This window comes from Bactrocera latifrons, unplaced genomic scaffold, assembly GCF_001853355.1.
Source record: "Bactrocera latifrons isolate USDA-ARS-PBARC rearing strain unplaced genomic scaffold, ASM185335v1 scaffold_141, whole genome shotgun sequence".
Taxonomy (NCBI): domain Eukaryota; kingdom Metazoa; phylum Arthropoda; class Insecta; order Diptera; family Tephritidae; genus Bactrocera; species Bactrocera latifrons.
The window spans coordinates 524,028-539,524 of NW_017534864.1; the positions used below are offsets into that span (position 1 = coordinate 524,028).

Consider the following 15,497-nt stretch of genomic DNA (forward strand, 5'->3'; position numbering starts at 1 on the left):
CAACTGAATTCACCTCCTCAAAACCCAGACTTAAATATAATTGAATGCGTTTGAGAGTTTTTGGAGCGGAAGATACGAAAACATGACATTACTAGTGCCCTAGTACTAAGAGAGAAGCTGCAACAGGAATGGCAACAAATAACGGCCCTTGAAATCGAAAATTTTTTCGCTTCAATGCCCCGACGTTTGCAAGCAGTTATAGATGCTAGTGGAGGGTCAACAAAATGTTAAACGATCACTTATGTTAACTTTTAGTGCCCTACAAAAGTATTTCCTTCTGATTTTCAAACCGTACGTAGACTTTAGAGGTTGAATTTTTTTCGTTTTATGTTAATAACTGGTTCAGTTTTTATTAATACAAGTTAATTTTTGTAATGTATTAATAAAAGCACATTTAAAAAAAATTGCATCTTTACTTTTCTCATATTGCTTTTGGACATGTCAGATAGCCGAAATGATCGCTGTACGAAGACTTTTGTCGCCCACTGTGTATATATATATATACAACTGTGTTCGAAATAATAGCAGTGTCATAACCCAGAATTCAAATGAAACACAAAAATCGTGTAATAGATTTTTATTATGAGTTATTATTATTGCATTTAACTCGCTCATATTCAAGCTTAAAAGAAATATGATTTCTTTAAAGAATAAGATAAAGTTCTTTTTTAAATAAATAAAAAAGTTTGTAAATGAAAATTTCAGCTGTGATTAATAATAGGAGTATTGAGGATTTTACATCAAAAATCAATTAATTCATTAAAAAAATATAAAATAAAGTTTAAACAAGTAGTATTTCGTCGAAAGATCATTGTTGAATAACACAGCTGCGCATCTTCCACGCCTTCTTCACAGCACTCCATAATTGCTTCGTATTTGACGGATTCTCTTTCCCTACAGCTTCTTTGACCTCTGCCCAAAGATTCTCATTTGGATTAAGGTCCAGTGACTGAGCCGGCCAACCCATAACCTCAACTCCATTTAGAGCAAACCAATTTTTTGCCAACCTGCTAGTATGTTTGGGGTCGTTATTTTGTTGATAGACCCATTTCAACGGCATTTTCCATTCAGCGTGTGGTTCCATAGTCGACTTCATTATATCAACGTACAATTTCGCATCCATGTTTCATACATACTGTCGGTGTCCGCGGGAATCTAATAAAATATTTTTTGTTTCATCGGACCACAATATGTTGGCCATTTTTCGACTGACCAATGCAGGTGCTCTTCAAGCCACTGCTACATATTATTCACAAACCAATGCTATTATTTCGAATACAGTTGTATATATACATATACATATATAAATGATTTATGCTATGGTTGGTAGCCTACAAATTGTTCGCTCAATTCGAAAACACGTATATTAAAAATATTTATTACGTTGAGAACGTGCGTAATGCATGTGACTTTGTTGCGATTTATTTATTATTACTAATAATAGAATATTGCATTGAATATTAGATTATACTTTTAAGTTTAAATTAATTTAATTAAAATATCTAGTTATATTTTTCATTCATTCTGCCTCTTATGAGTGGTTGTATCATTTGACTCCTGTCGTATTAAGAAAAGTTTACTACTGGAAAATATTTACCTAGCTTACGAATTTTTTTCATAGTAACAAAACATTTTGAGCCAGTAAGTTGAATTGCTTTTGATATCTTACTATCTTCGAGAATAATATCTTCTATTGAGTTCAATTTACATATGCTTTCACGTATGCGCATTGAATTTTTTTCGAGGAAAATGGAATTGCTCTTAATTTTTTGTGAATCAATGGAAATTATATCATCTTCATACTCTTCCTTAGTTTCTGCAACAGTGTATGAGTTAACATTAAAAAGAGAATTCCTAATATCGGTTTGAATGTCAGATGTGAGACATTTTTGACGAAATTCGTATTCCTGTGCCTCGGTTATACGATCCAATGATTGGCTCTCTCGAACACGACGGCGACCTGTTCCGATCATAAACTGTTCTGATTTTGATTCAAGGGAACAGTTATGTTTGTTTTTCTCGTCTTTCGGAGTTTTCTTTTGTCGTTCTGTGTGCGAGTTACTGTCCTTTCGCTTTTCATCTGTTTTATTATGCTAAATTTAAAAAATTATAATTAATATTAATAGTTAACGAAATATAAGGAAACAAAAATGTATACATACATACATAATTCGTTTATCATAAATAACTTTTTCTTACCTCTTTGCTAGGTTTTTGATTATCCTTTTTTCCGCTTACATTTGTATTACTGCCGGTAACCATTTGTGTTGATGGTATTTGGGATCCAGAGGGAGGGCATGATTGATCTTGTGAATCACTTGAATCATCGTGGGAATCACGTCGGTGCATGCGAAATCTCGTTGGAGTGTCTCCAACGAATTTGTTCATCTTTTTCTTGCTACGTGCTTTAGTATCATCATCCGATGCTTCCGAGCTACTACATGAGGGTGTTCGAATTTTGCTTAGTTTGCTACGACGATGTGTTAGTACTGGGTTTTTGTTACTCATAGATAAGGAATTTAATTTGCCTATTTCAAGGTCTTTCATTCCTCTTAAAGCATCTTCCATTACGGGTGGTCTAGCTGTTCTAAAATTTGAAGCGCTCCTCTTCACGTCTGTATCACATGCGACGTGATTTTCTATTTGGTTAAGCTTATGTACTAAAGTAGCGTCTACTGATGCAGTCATTTTTGGACGATCATCAACTTGCATCATAGAATTGGATTTCGTCCGTTCTTGAACCACACAATTCAAACGACCATCAGATATTGATTCTCGTCGTGTAATGGCCACACGTAATTCATTACCATCATTCGTATTTTCATAGCCAGACTCGTCTTCGTCCTCTTCTCGGACAATGCTACACTTTCTACTTCTTTTATCCTGAATTAATAGAAAAAACATGTAACTTTAATAAGGTTTCAGTTTACAAAAGCGTATTTCGTAAACTAACGGTTTTAGTTTCTGCTGCATTTCGCGCCACCATATTTATCGGCATTACTATTTTATTTGAGTCCAAAGAATTTATTTTTTTGTCTGGTTGTTTCTCACGCTTTGAATCTGTAACGTTAGCCCTAAAATTTTTTAAATGAGTTCATACGTCGATATAATTATAAATTTATTTGATGTACTTCGTAACAGCTTCTGGTAAAAAGAGAGATGTATGCTTTTTCGGTAATTGCTCTTCGCGACGTTTACGTAGCCTCAATTCTGCCAAAAGGAAATATGTTGCTGTGATGTGATTATATTGATTTTTGTCCAGCGCCCTATAGATTTTTTCCATTATTTAAGTACAATAGCATGTAAGACGATTAATACTCACTGCAAAATTTCCTCTTTAGGAGCTATGTTTCCGTTAATCATTTTTTGTATTATGAAAGCGTGGTCTTCATCACTAAGTTCTTGCCTGCTTATCAATGGCAAACTATCGGTTGCATCAAAATCGGGTATTTCACTTAACCAAGGATGTGCTGCAATCTGTTCAAGGGTAGCGCGTTTTTTTGGGTCACGAACCAACATTGAACTAATTAACTGTTTACAATGTTGAGACACCTGTGGTGGGACAGTATATTTACAATCCATAATCATGGTTAAAGTTTCTGAATCATTCGCTTTTTCAAAAGGTGGCTGACCACAAACAAGCATATAAAGTATTACTCCCAAGGACCATATATCTGTAAGAAATCTCAGATTTGTCAATTTACGAATTTTATATTACAATATTTTAATGCTCACCAACAGCTGGCGCATCATAAGAGTCTCCTAAAAGAATTTCCGGTGCAGAATACGCCAAACTGCCGCAAAATGTTTCTAACTTTTGACCAGGAGAAAATTTGTTGCTAAATCCAAAGTCTGTTAATTTAACGACACCAATTTTTTCAAAAAACACAACATTTTCTGGTTTCAGGTCTCTGAAATTTAAAATATCAAACAAAAAAAAAAATTAAATAAAAGTGCATAAAAAAATGTACTCTATCTTAATCTCTCATTCATTCATGCACATAATAGTCAATTATTCGCAAATAACTTTAAACTTTTATGTTAATTATGATTTGCATATATTGCAAAATCCATCATATTAAATACAAAATTCTTTACCCACCTGTGAACAACATGCAGCTGATGACAATAAGTGATAGCTCGTAAAATTTGTTTAAAATATTTTCTGGCGAACTCTTCACTAAGACCCCCCTCATGTTTCATTATATAATCATAAAGATCGCCACCGTCACCCAACTCCAAAACTAAATAGAGTTTAGTTGGCGTGTCAATAACCTCATAGAGACGCACCACATTCGGATGTTGTACCAATTTCATACATCTAAACAAAATAAGCATTTTATTAATGGCCCTTACTATGGGTTATTTTCTTTTGTTTTTCGTATATCTTACCTTACTTCTTGAAATAAATGGGCTTTGGATATTTCATCTAATTTAGTCTTATCTACTACTTTCACTGCTACCTTAGCACCAGTAAATACATGTCGGGCCAATTTCACTACAGCAAAATGTCCCGATCCTAGAGTTTCTTCTAAATCATATAATCCAGCTATTTTTCCATCGTAAGATCCACCGCTACAACCGGATATAGATTGTATTTGTGTTGCCGATGCACCGAAAGCCATATTCTCATCAGAGTGCATGCCCGAATTCACGAATATACTTTGGTGATATGGTTGTTATATTGAATAGGCAGTTAATTCTAAAAACTTTTCTCCGATTAAAAATGTATTTTCGTCTCGATTATATAGAACTTTTAGTCATAACTAAAAGGATTTCCTTAATAATTTGACGTTTGTTCTAATCAAGCGAAATATTTCTTTGGAGATATTTCCCAGAGAGAATCTGCCTCATTCTGTTTTAGAGAAGTGGAAACCTCTATATTCTTCTTTGGTTCCAATCAAATTAAACACATTTTAATTAAATTAAATTCTCTACGTCCTTTTAATAACAAAACTCCGAATCTCCAAGCACACCTCAGATGCACACTCCATGCACACACTTCTATGAAGTTAATTTATTAAAACACTTATAGAAATAATTCTTCAATTCTTTTTTTGATCCAATATCTGTATGCGACGGGCTCTGGCTGTAGCAAATGCATTTTTTTAAATGCTGCCACACCATCAGAATTATTTTGTAAAGTCTCCACAGTGTAGATATTTCCTTATTTCTTGTTCAAAAACAAAATTTTACTGGCCCAACTCAATAGCTCGTTTTTAATTTAATTTATCACATTTCCGTAAAAATTCCTTACCTACCGTAAATCTTGTATACCGTTCAATACCATATATAACTCATATTACATAAAAACATATACATATATAATATATGTTAAACTACCAGACATTTTATATTAATTGATTAAACTCTGTCATATGCGTACGCGGAGGACACTTATAAAATAACTGTCTTCGCTAGGAAACTTTGGAACATGTAACCACCATATTATTTTTTCATGATCTAGTAATAATAACAAAATTTTTAAATGTGGTAACTTTGTGGTGTTTAGACTATCACTTGATTGCAGGAAGATTTGCAAAATTAAGCTGGAATTTTGCTTTGATTTCATGTTTTGTGCGGGAATTGGCAACTAATTTTTGCAATGGCACAGAAAAGGAGTAAGATGTGCCCACATATTGGCAATGAGCATGTGTTGGAAATTAAAAAGCTTGAAAAGGTACACAAGTACTAGGTGCTTTTCGTAATGTCTTTTTATCTACTAACGGTCCAAAATATATATATTTTTTTTTTGGAGTAGGTAAAGTCATGTGCAGAGTGTGAATATTCCGGACCGAATCTATGGATCTGTCTTCAGAGAAATTGTTTACGTGTGGGATGCTCTGAACAAGCCAATGATCACAGTACTGAACATTTTCAGCTGGATAACTGCCATTGTCTACACATGAATATGTCATCACAACGTTTGTGGTGCTATTTATGTGAACGAGAGGTGTTTATTGACGTGAAGCCAACATTGATAGAGGATCCGTTTATAACAGCAATGAGGTCAACGGTCGCTTCGCCAAAATATGAAAAAGATAGCAGTGATGGAAATGAAAGTGACGAAAACGCCGAGGAAATATCGTCATCATCAAACGGACTAATCGGACTTCAAAACATCGCTAATACCTGTTACATGAACTCAGCGCTACAAGCTCTCAGTAACGTACAACCCATGACACATTACTTCCTTAACTGCAGTGATCTGGTTGAACACATAGTTGAGCAAAGTTTAAATCGGAATAAAGTTGGACTTGCAAAAAGTTATCAGCGGTTAATTCATGATATATGGTGCAAAAAGGGGATTGGAAAAGGTAAATATTTAAAATTATTTGAATCTGTTTATTTATGCAATATTGTTGAAAATTAGATTACATTGCACCTCGTGGAATATTATATGGAATTCGAAGTGTTCATCCGATGTTTCGTGGCTTTCAGCAGCATGATACCCAAGAGTTTTTGCGTTGTTTTATGGACCAATTACATGAAGAATTAAAAGAAAATAGTCATGCATTGCCAATAATGTCGTGTACCAAAACTCCAATGATAGAGATGAACACCTCAGAAGAACCAGTAGATTCAGACTCTGTGTCTCTGTCAAGCTCCTTGTCAGATTCTGAGTATGAAACGTGTGATAGCAGCCTTTCCCAGCATTCTAATCAAGTAAAAGGACAGCTAAATACAAGTAGCGCAGATCGTAATCGAAGAACGCGAAAAGCACACAACAGTTCATCGCAGCCTCAAGCAGAAGTTCATTCAATTATAAGTGATGTATTTGATGGAAAATTACTCTCATCTGTACAATGCCTCACTTGTGATCGCGTTTCCACTCGCGAAGAAACGTTTCAAGATCTTTCGTTACCCATTCCGAATCGAGACTATTTGAACATGCTCCATCAAAACCATAGCTTAAGCGCTCAAAGTCTTAATTCAATTGACACTTTGGCACCTAATAACACAGACGGATGGTTCACCTGGTTCTGGAAAGTTTTTCGATCATGGCTGTGGGGCCCTTCTGTAACGTTATATGACTGTATGTCAAGTTTTTTTAGTGCAGACGAACTCAAAGGAGATAATATGTATAGGTATTTATTTTCGATAATATTTAATTATAATATTTTTATCGACAAAAATTATTATTACACAGTTGTGAAAAGTGCAATAAATTAAGAACAGGAATTAAATATTCACAAATTTTGGAACTACCGGAGGTGCTGTGCATTCACTTGAAGCGATTCCGTCATGATTTGTCCTATAGTTCGAAAATATCGTCACCTGTTCATTTTCCTCTTGAAGGTTTCGATATGAAACCATATTTACATAAAGATTGTAAATCAGTGGTAACAGTGTACAATTTGGTTTCTGTAATTTGTCATCATGGTACCGTAGGCGGTGGTCACTATACATGTTTTGCCCGTAATCCTGTTACAGATCGTTGGTACCAATATGATGATCAACACGTCACAGAAGTACAAGCTAGCACTGTTCAGAACTGTCAAGCATATGTTCTATTTTATCGAAAGCATAATCCCCAAATGGATCTAGTTAGAGCAAAGGCAAGTGAAATTTCTGCGATGAATCCAGTCCACACGGCAGAAATTCGATTTTATGTTGCACGTGAATGGCTCTCAAGGTTTAGTACATTTGCGGAACCTGGACCAATCAATAATTGGACAATACTGTGTTTACACGGTGGCCTTCTACAGTCTAAAATGGCTTTGTTAGATCAGATTGCAGTACCTATATCTCAGCCATTGTGGGATTTTTTATATTGTACATTTGGTGGCGGCCCTGCTATAAACATGTTGTTTGAATGCGAAATTTGCAAAAGAGCAGCTGAATCTCTGAAACGACGCCAACTTTATGAATTATGTGTGTTCACGAAATTCACTGGTATGGATACCGAACATGATTGTGGCGCCATATATGCCATATCAATGCCTTGGCTGCGAAAATGGCAACAATTTGCTCGCGGGATTACTCATAAGGAACCGGGACCCATTTCTAATGCTAATATTGCCCTAACAGATGCTGCTCAGACGTTACCAATTCGACAAGTGCGGCCGGGCTCGGACTATGCCCAGGTGAATGCTCTTCTGTGGCGTTTCTTTTATGGTATTTATGGAGGAGGGCCAGTAATAATGCTTCGAGGAGCGGTTACAGAAGAGGTTTGTAAATTTCAAAAAATAAAAAGACTAAATTGGAAAACAATTTCTACTTTTAGATTGAAATCATTGACCAAGATGAACAGTTCGATTCTGACCACTTAGGAGACAAATTTGATTTTTCTGATACGGAAAGCAATATAGGAAATATGAATTCTGTTGATATGAATGAATCTGAAACGATGCAAGAAAATTTAATTGTAGATAATAGAAGTTCGGATGACAGTAATCGCTCGCCAATATTGTCTGTTCATTATGGCAATTTTAAAGAAGTCAAAAATACAAAACGTTTTGGAGGTAATAGTAAGAAGCTACGCCCACCATTACTTCGAAATAGTCTACGAAGAAAGAACACAAAAAGCCGAAATGCTATTAAAAGTGCATTTGGACCTACAGGTAACTATATATTTTTTGTTCATGGAATTTCATTTAAGTTGCGTATTAACAACAGGTAATTACAATTTTCGGAGAAACTTCGATAGCATAGAAAATGGTTCAGCGGAAAAAGTACACAGACATTCCACTCAAGCAGTTGATATCGAACCCGACTTACAGCAAAGTGCATTTAATACAAATCAAAAGCAATCATTCCTATATGAAAACAAGCCTAGAAAACCAAATTCAAAGAGCAACTATTCCGAGAGAATAGGATCATATTCGGATGAAATAATAGCGGTGCATACTGGACATACTAAAAATAGATCGAGAAGTAAAGATGGCGTAACTCTTCAGAAATTTGTTCAGTTTCCGGAATCCAGAGAGACCACCGAAACTGATATTTAAAGCTTTGAGACTTTCGAAGTGGGCATTACAATTTTTTTAGAGTTAATTCTGTTGGGCTATCCTTGTATGTATTTTTATATTCGTAAGCTTTTTATATTTACATTGTAAATTTATCAATGTATGTAAGTATATATATACCAATGATGAAATAAAAGAGAGGTTAACCATGTTTAGTAGAAAGGTTGTATTTTGCAAATTTTAAGATAAAGAAAAACATTTTTGGGTGAACTAACATGTATAAAAATTAATTGCACTGAATTATCTGTTATCATGTGAAAAAGGCGTATTCAAATTGTGTTTCATACTTCAAATTTTTATATTTGTTCTACGTAACCGACAAAACGACATATAATTCTTTGCAAGAAATATTCTTTATTCTGTGGTTTTGTAACAMAAAAAAAAAAAAAAACATTTTGTGATGATTTCCTCTAGTAAAAAATAGAATTTTTCTTAAGTTCTTGCCATACCTACATATATGTATTAGCATAAAATTTCTTTAAAATTTTCTACTTCTTTATGGAGTTTAACAAAATGCTTCGAGAAGAAAACGTATTTTCTTTGGATCAAACATAAAGAATTTATATGTTCTATATATTGTCATATGTATGCACATGTGTAAATTTGCTTTGTTCATTGCTACATTTGCCTATTTGAATTGTCAGTTTTTTTAATTATTTGCTAAGGCTTGATTCACCTTTAGTTTATTTCATTGTGGTATATAGATATGGTAGAGGCTACTGTTTGCAATATTTCAATATATTTGCTCGTTTAAATAAAAAAATGAAATGTATACGTCATAAATTATAGTTTTTCTATACATATCAGGAACTCAGGTGAATTTCGCAAAACAAACATATATAGGTAGGTCAATCAGTTAGGTGAAAATATTTTACATTTATTTCTGATTTAAAATATTATTATTATACCCTGAACCGGGTATATTAAGTTAGCCACGAAATTTGTAACATCCAGAAGGAAAAATTCAAAATAAACGTAATTTTTCATTGAATTATATATCAGACTAATGGCTCCGGCCTCGCGTTGCTGTGGTATAAATTTTGTACTATTATTCATATAATAAACTATTCAATACAGTGAAAGTTTTATTTACGAAAAAAGGGGAAAACGTTTTTGTCGGTATAAGAATCCAGGGGAATATGTTCATAGAAATAAATTTCATTGGAAAAAAGAACGAATTTAAGGCTGTTCTCAATGTCTGGTTCTTTCTCTGCAGTTAATAAAGTTGTCCGCTTAATAGAGCGTCCAATTAATAGATCTTTTACAGTATTTTTTATTTATGAATTGTTTTTACTATTCTATTTTCTAAGCTGGTTCAAACCAGACAAAGTTTGCTAAATTTTACTAAAATCGGTTCAGTAGTTTAGAAGCCCATAGCCCATCGCGGACAAACAAAGTGACACAAATGTGTTATTAGACTACGTGTTCTTTACGAATATTTTTTTGAATCGTTACGGAAAATATGTTTTTCCGTTTGCAAGACTTTCTTGTTTAGATGTGTATGTATGTATTTTGAATGGAATTCGTAGTAAATGAATACTCTAAAAGGAAAGACTCGAAATACATCGCAGAGTAACTGTTGTTGTTGTTTTTGTTGTAGCGGCAGAATTCTGCCGAGTTGACAGTCCTTCGGAATTAACAGTTCCGGTTGCGTAGACCCTGTCGTGGGAACGGACCGCAGAATAACTCTTTCCAACAGGTGCTACTTCGGACTAAGTAGGCAATTGAGAAGTAAAGTCCTTTCTCGACGAACAAAAACCAAACAAGACAACATCTGATGAGTCGATGTAGTGTGTTTTCTAGAGAAAGGTTCTCCTTTGCGCGTGGGCCACGGCGCACCTAATTCACTACCTTCAAACAAATTCGTAAAATTCTTCTGACATTCCTATTTACGATATGAAAATGGGCGAAATCGATCATAATCACATACATATGTATAACACAATTTCAAATTTCAATGGATTCTATACCAATGAATATATCCTGATAAAACTTGGATTAAATAGTGTCTTTAATGTGAGCCATCTTATGACAAATGATTGTCAAAATCGGACTATGGCTGACTTTTCATCGGCCAATGAGTGGGATATATATTGAAATTCGGCGAGAATCACTTTCTGATAATAATAAATCCTTGTGTCAAAGAATTTTCCCTACGCCCACATACTACATACTATATGTATAATGATTTTGGTTATTCTAACAACCCCTAACTGAATTTGTAGATCAGTATGTGAGTTATCATCAGAACATTGCTAGGAAGCATGTTCTAGGGTATTTAAGTAACGCAAAAAGTCAATGCAATTCTTCTTTTTCTTTACTGGCGTAGATACCGCATATGTCGTCATATATCTCATACAGCTCATCGTTCCATCGAATGCGGTATTCGCCGTGGCCAATGCGCAAAGGACTATACATCTCCGAAGTAGCACCTGTTGGAAAGAGGTTTTCTGCGATGGATTTCGAGTCTGACATTACTGTAAGTGTTGATACTGGGTCCAAGATAGATGAAATTATCCATGACTTCGAAGTTATGGCTGTTATAACTAGTCGCGGGTGTGACAACTGTTTGTTTGACAGGAGTCTTTCGTCTTTTCCTCGTTCACAACCACACCCATTTGCTTCGCTTCATTATGTATTATGGAGAAAGCAGAACTAACGGCGCGGGTATTGAAGCCAGAGATATCGATGTTATCGGCGTACTCCAGCAGTTGTACACTCTTATAGAAGCTGGTACCTTCCTTACTTAGTTCTGTAGCTCGAATTATTTACTCCAAGAGCAGATTGAAGTTGTCGCGCCGAAGAGAGCCGTCTTGTCTGAAGCGTCGCTTGGCATCGAACCGCTCTGCTGTCATCGTGGCAGGGGCAGCTCTCATAGGTGCGCTCCAAGAACTTCGTTTTGATGTGGACTGTGGCTAGACGTTTATTCTGCGGGGTGAATGACAGTACTCGGCGACTGAATTTGCGCTCTTTCATATGTCCACTGTAGTAAATGCCACAGGGACCTACTTGCCTCAGTCCTTGTTTTATCCATCGCATTTCTTGGACGGCGGTGATGCCAGCCTTCGCTCTAACGAGGACATCAAACATCTGGGCAGCACCTTCCCAAATAAGGGACCGGACATTCCAGATACATGACTTTAAAGGGGGCGTTTTTTACGTCGCGGGTCCCAAACCCAGTGCACAACCCTCTGGAGGGGATGTTCCGCTTTCACACTTTAGCTGACCTTCAAACGGATATCCTTAGGCTACCTAGAGGATACTTTATCTAAGACTGGAAGTCGTGAGCTGCTTGATCCATATGTAAACGAACGAGCGGAATTAGCCGAGTCATAAAAGGCAAGGGAGTTTTAAGCGTTGCGATCTTAAGCTGCTCAGCTACAGAAACAAAAATTTCAACAGTCAAAATTAAGAATTATATTAAAGTTTATAATTTTTAAATATTACTTGTTAAGAGTAGATAAAATAATTTTTTAACGGTAAATAGTGAATCTGTAAGATCAAATATGCTGGAATAAGAATTGAAATCGTGACATATGCGGCGGAATGGTTGGTTTAACTCGAAATTTGTTCTAGAAAATTTTAAAAGTAAAGGTCTAARCTGCCTGGTAGAGCGAGCGGGAATGTTAAAATTAATATCAGACAAGAGAGATGGGCTACAGACTGACCCATTGATGAGTTTTACGAGAAATGTTATACCAAGCATTTCCCTACGACGAGCGAGTGTAGGGAGATTTATAAGTTTTAAACGTTTAGTGTAAGGGGGAAGATTTAAACTGGAATCCCAAATGCAAATGATTTAAGGCAAAAAGTAAAAATTGTTTTTGAACGGACTCTATTTTCTCAGAATGAACTTGATAAAGAGGGTTCCATACCACGGAAGCATACTCTAATATAGGCCTAACCAAAGATGTAAAAAGAATTTTTGTGGTAAGCGGATCTCTATTTCTTTAGACCAACGTTTAATAAAACCAAGAGCACCTTTAGCTTTAAAAACCATGGAAGATGTGTGAAGATTAAAATTGAGTTTGGGGTCCATAGTTACTCCCACGTCAACAAAACTGCATACTTGCTCCAACCTAAAGTTTTGTATTACGTATGAAGTAGGGTCTACAGATCTACGTGAAAAGCACATCGTTTTACATTTCTTAATGTTCAATGGCATGTCATTTCTAGCACACCAAGAAACTATGTTGTTTAAGTCTATTTGCAACTGACATCTTTCGCTATTTGAGCATATAATAAAACTTTTGAAAACTTAACAACAGATGATATGTCATTAATAAATAACAAGAACAGAATTAGACCAAGATGGCTACCTTGAGGAATGCCTGAAGGAACATTGATTATGTCGGAAAGAGTATCGTTAAATATGACTTGTTGAATTCTATTACTAAGATAAGAAGCAACGCATTTTAGAAATATTGGTTGAAAACCAGGAAGATCAAGTTTATTCAAAAGAATTGAATTTATTATAAGCCTTGCATAGGAGATGAATTAAATATTTTTATTAGGGGTTGGTATATACGTATATTTGGCACATTTATTAAGAAAGCACAAGGGAATCATATCTGGGCCATAAGTGTATGATTGTTCTAATATATTTAACTGATATAAGACGTCTGCTTCGGAAATGGTAGGTGCATTAATGACAGAAATCGGACATAACTTGTGCTGATGCGGAACATTTTTTGGAGATTTTGGAGAGTAATTGGACCTAAAGAATTCAGCGAACATATTAGAAATGGTGTGATTGTCACTGGACATACTAGACTTATATTTCATAGCGGACGGAAAATTAGAAATCCTGCGTTTGGAGTTGACAAAACCATAGAACTATTTTGGATTACGTATACTATTATTTTTTACTTTATTTAAGTTCACCAAATTGTCGGCGCAATTTAGAATATTTTGAATAGTCAGCATCTAAACCAGTTTTTTTTTTTTAAGTTTAAAAGCACGAGATTTTCTATTTTTTATTTTACATAATTCTTTCAAAAACCATAAATAAATTAGAACTCATTTTATGAGTAACAACACACTTCGGAACATATTTTTCAAACAAGTTTAAAATAGTTTCATTGAAGTGGGAAGCACTAAATTCAATATTGCCATTGTAATCTGGCAAGTAACTTTAGAAAGTTCGTAATTAATTTTCTTAAAATTAGCTCTCGCAAAGTTGAACCGAAAACAAAGGTCTTGTGTATTATTATGAGCAAAGTTGGCTATGGTTTCGATGTTATTTTCCAAAGCAGGATGATACGAGTCCTCTGGCCGAACCAAAGGATCACATCGGACAACAGAGGACATTGAAGCGTTATCAACATAGACTAGATCTAAGAACTTACCAAACTCGTTCGAAATTAAATTAATTTGGTTAAGACCCAACTCCGACATTTTATCTAAGAACTCGTTAAAACATAAGTGAGTACTAATAGTTATTAATGATTAATATTTATTAATGAAGCATGCTGCATATATACAGATATATCCGAGTGAGGGGGTATATAAGATAAAGTTAAGTAGATATAGCCACTATTAGCGCAATTACGAATGCACTTAAATCCTATGAAGTCTGCATGCGAAACATCGACTTCTTCAGATGGAATTGAAGAATGAACAGCAAACAAGACACCTCCTCCTTTCTTGTTCAGCCGGTCAAATCTAAAGATTTCAAATTCGCTATAGAATATTTCATTATCAAAAATGTTGGGCTTTAACCAAGTTTCTGTGAAAGCAATAATTTTAAAATTATAATTGACTCTATTTAAATACAGATCGGAAAGTTTTGTATTAAGGCGTTTTACATTTTGATAATAAATACTCAGCGAATTATTGCTAATCATGCAAATGGTAATCAGAGAACTTTCCTCCATATAAGTATGTGGTGATTTCATTTCAAAATGTTGCATTTTGAATAATTCCTTGGTCGAGAGGTTGTATTTCTAACAATATAACTGTGGCTTGTAGCGTTGTCAGTGAACGAAATAATTTTTCTATTTTGCACTTCATTTCCTCATTGTTAGAACTAAGTCAATTTTGCCATTTAAGCCTTTTTATTGTCAGTAAATATGTTTTAAGTGGTGATAGCTTTTCCTTCCCATCTGAGCCAGCTTGAAGATCTACATTTGGTCCTTCATCACCTGTTACAGCGTTGTCATCTAATTCTTTTATAACGTGTTGGCTGCCTTTTTTAATGTTAGCGATCGTTGATTTGGAAACCCAATATTTGTCTACAAATTTACTTATAGATAGCCGTTTATTAGCCGGTTTATTCAATATCTCACTTTTTATTTTCAGAGATAACTCCACTGCGTTTGAAAAATTCCATTGATTCCGAAATACTAATGCTTTTGCGTGTAATATAAATATACATTCATATTAAATGTATTGTCCAAGATAGAAATGGATTTTAATGCTAGCCGTTTAAAAATTGAGACAAATTTTATCCAACTTCCAAAATAGAAAGTGTCCAGATTAAGCAGTGAGTATGTATATGGATATTTTGTACTATATTATGTTGGTACA

General features: G+C 34.7%; 2 protein-coding genes across 2 annotated transcripts; one reads left to right on the forward strand and one right to left on the reverse strand.

The window, feature by feature from the left end:
• Window positions 1-1,411: 1,411 nt before the first annotated feature.
• Window positions 1,412-4,643, reverse strand: LOC108965561 (SNF-related serine/threonine-protein kinase). Its single transcript, XM_018928080.1, has 8 exons — window positions 4,393-4,643; window positions 4,103-4,321; window positions 3,736-3,911; window positions 3,323-3,674; window positions 3,132-3,266; window positions 2,954-3,074; window positions 2,200-2,883; window positions 1,412-2,093 (listed from the first exon to the last, which is right to left on the reverse strand). The coding sequence occupies exons 1-8, from the start codon at window positions 4,641-4,643 to the stop codon at window positions 1,566-1,568; spliced, it is 2,466 nt and encodes an 821-aa protein (XP_018783625.1). The 3' UTR covers window positions 1,412-1,565.
• Window positions 4,644-5,503: 860 nt separating this feature from the next.
• On the forward strand, window positions 5,504-9,752 carry LOC108965564 (ubiquitin carboxyl-terminal hydrolase 33). The gene is made up of 6 exons (XM_018928083.1): window positions 5,504-5,680; window positions 5,762-6,317; window positions 6,374-7,088; window positions 7,151-8,171; window positions 8,228-8,564; window positions 8,620-9,752. Exons 1-6 carry the CDS (start codon window positions 5,606-5,608, stop codon window positions 8,949-8,951), a joined length of 3,036 nt encoding a protein of 1,011 aa, XP_018783628.1. The 5' UTR covers window positions 5,504-5,605; the 3' UTR covers window positions 8,952-9,752.
• Window positions 9,753-15,497: the final 5,745 nt, after the last annotated feature.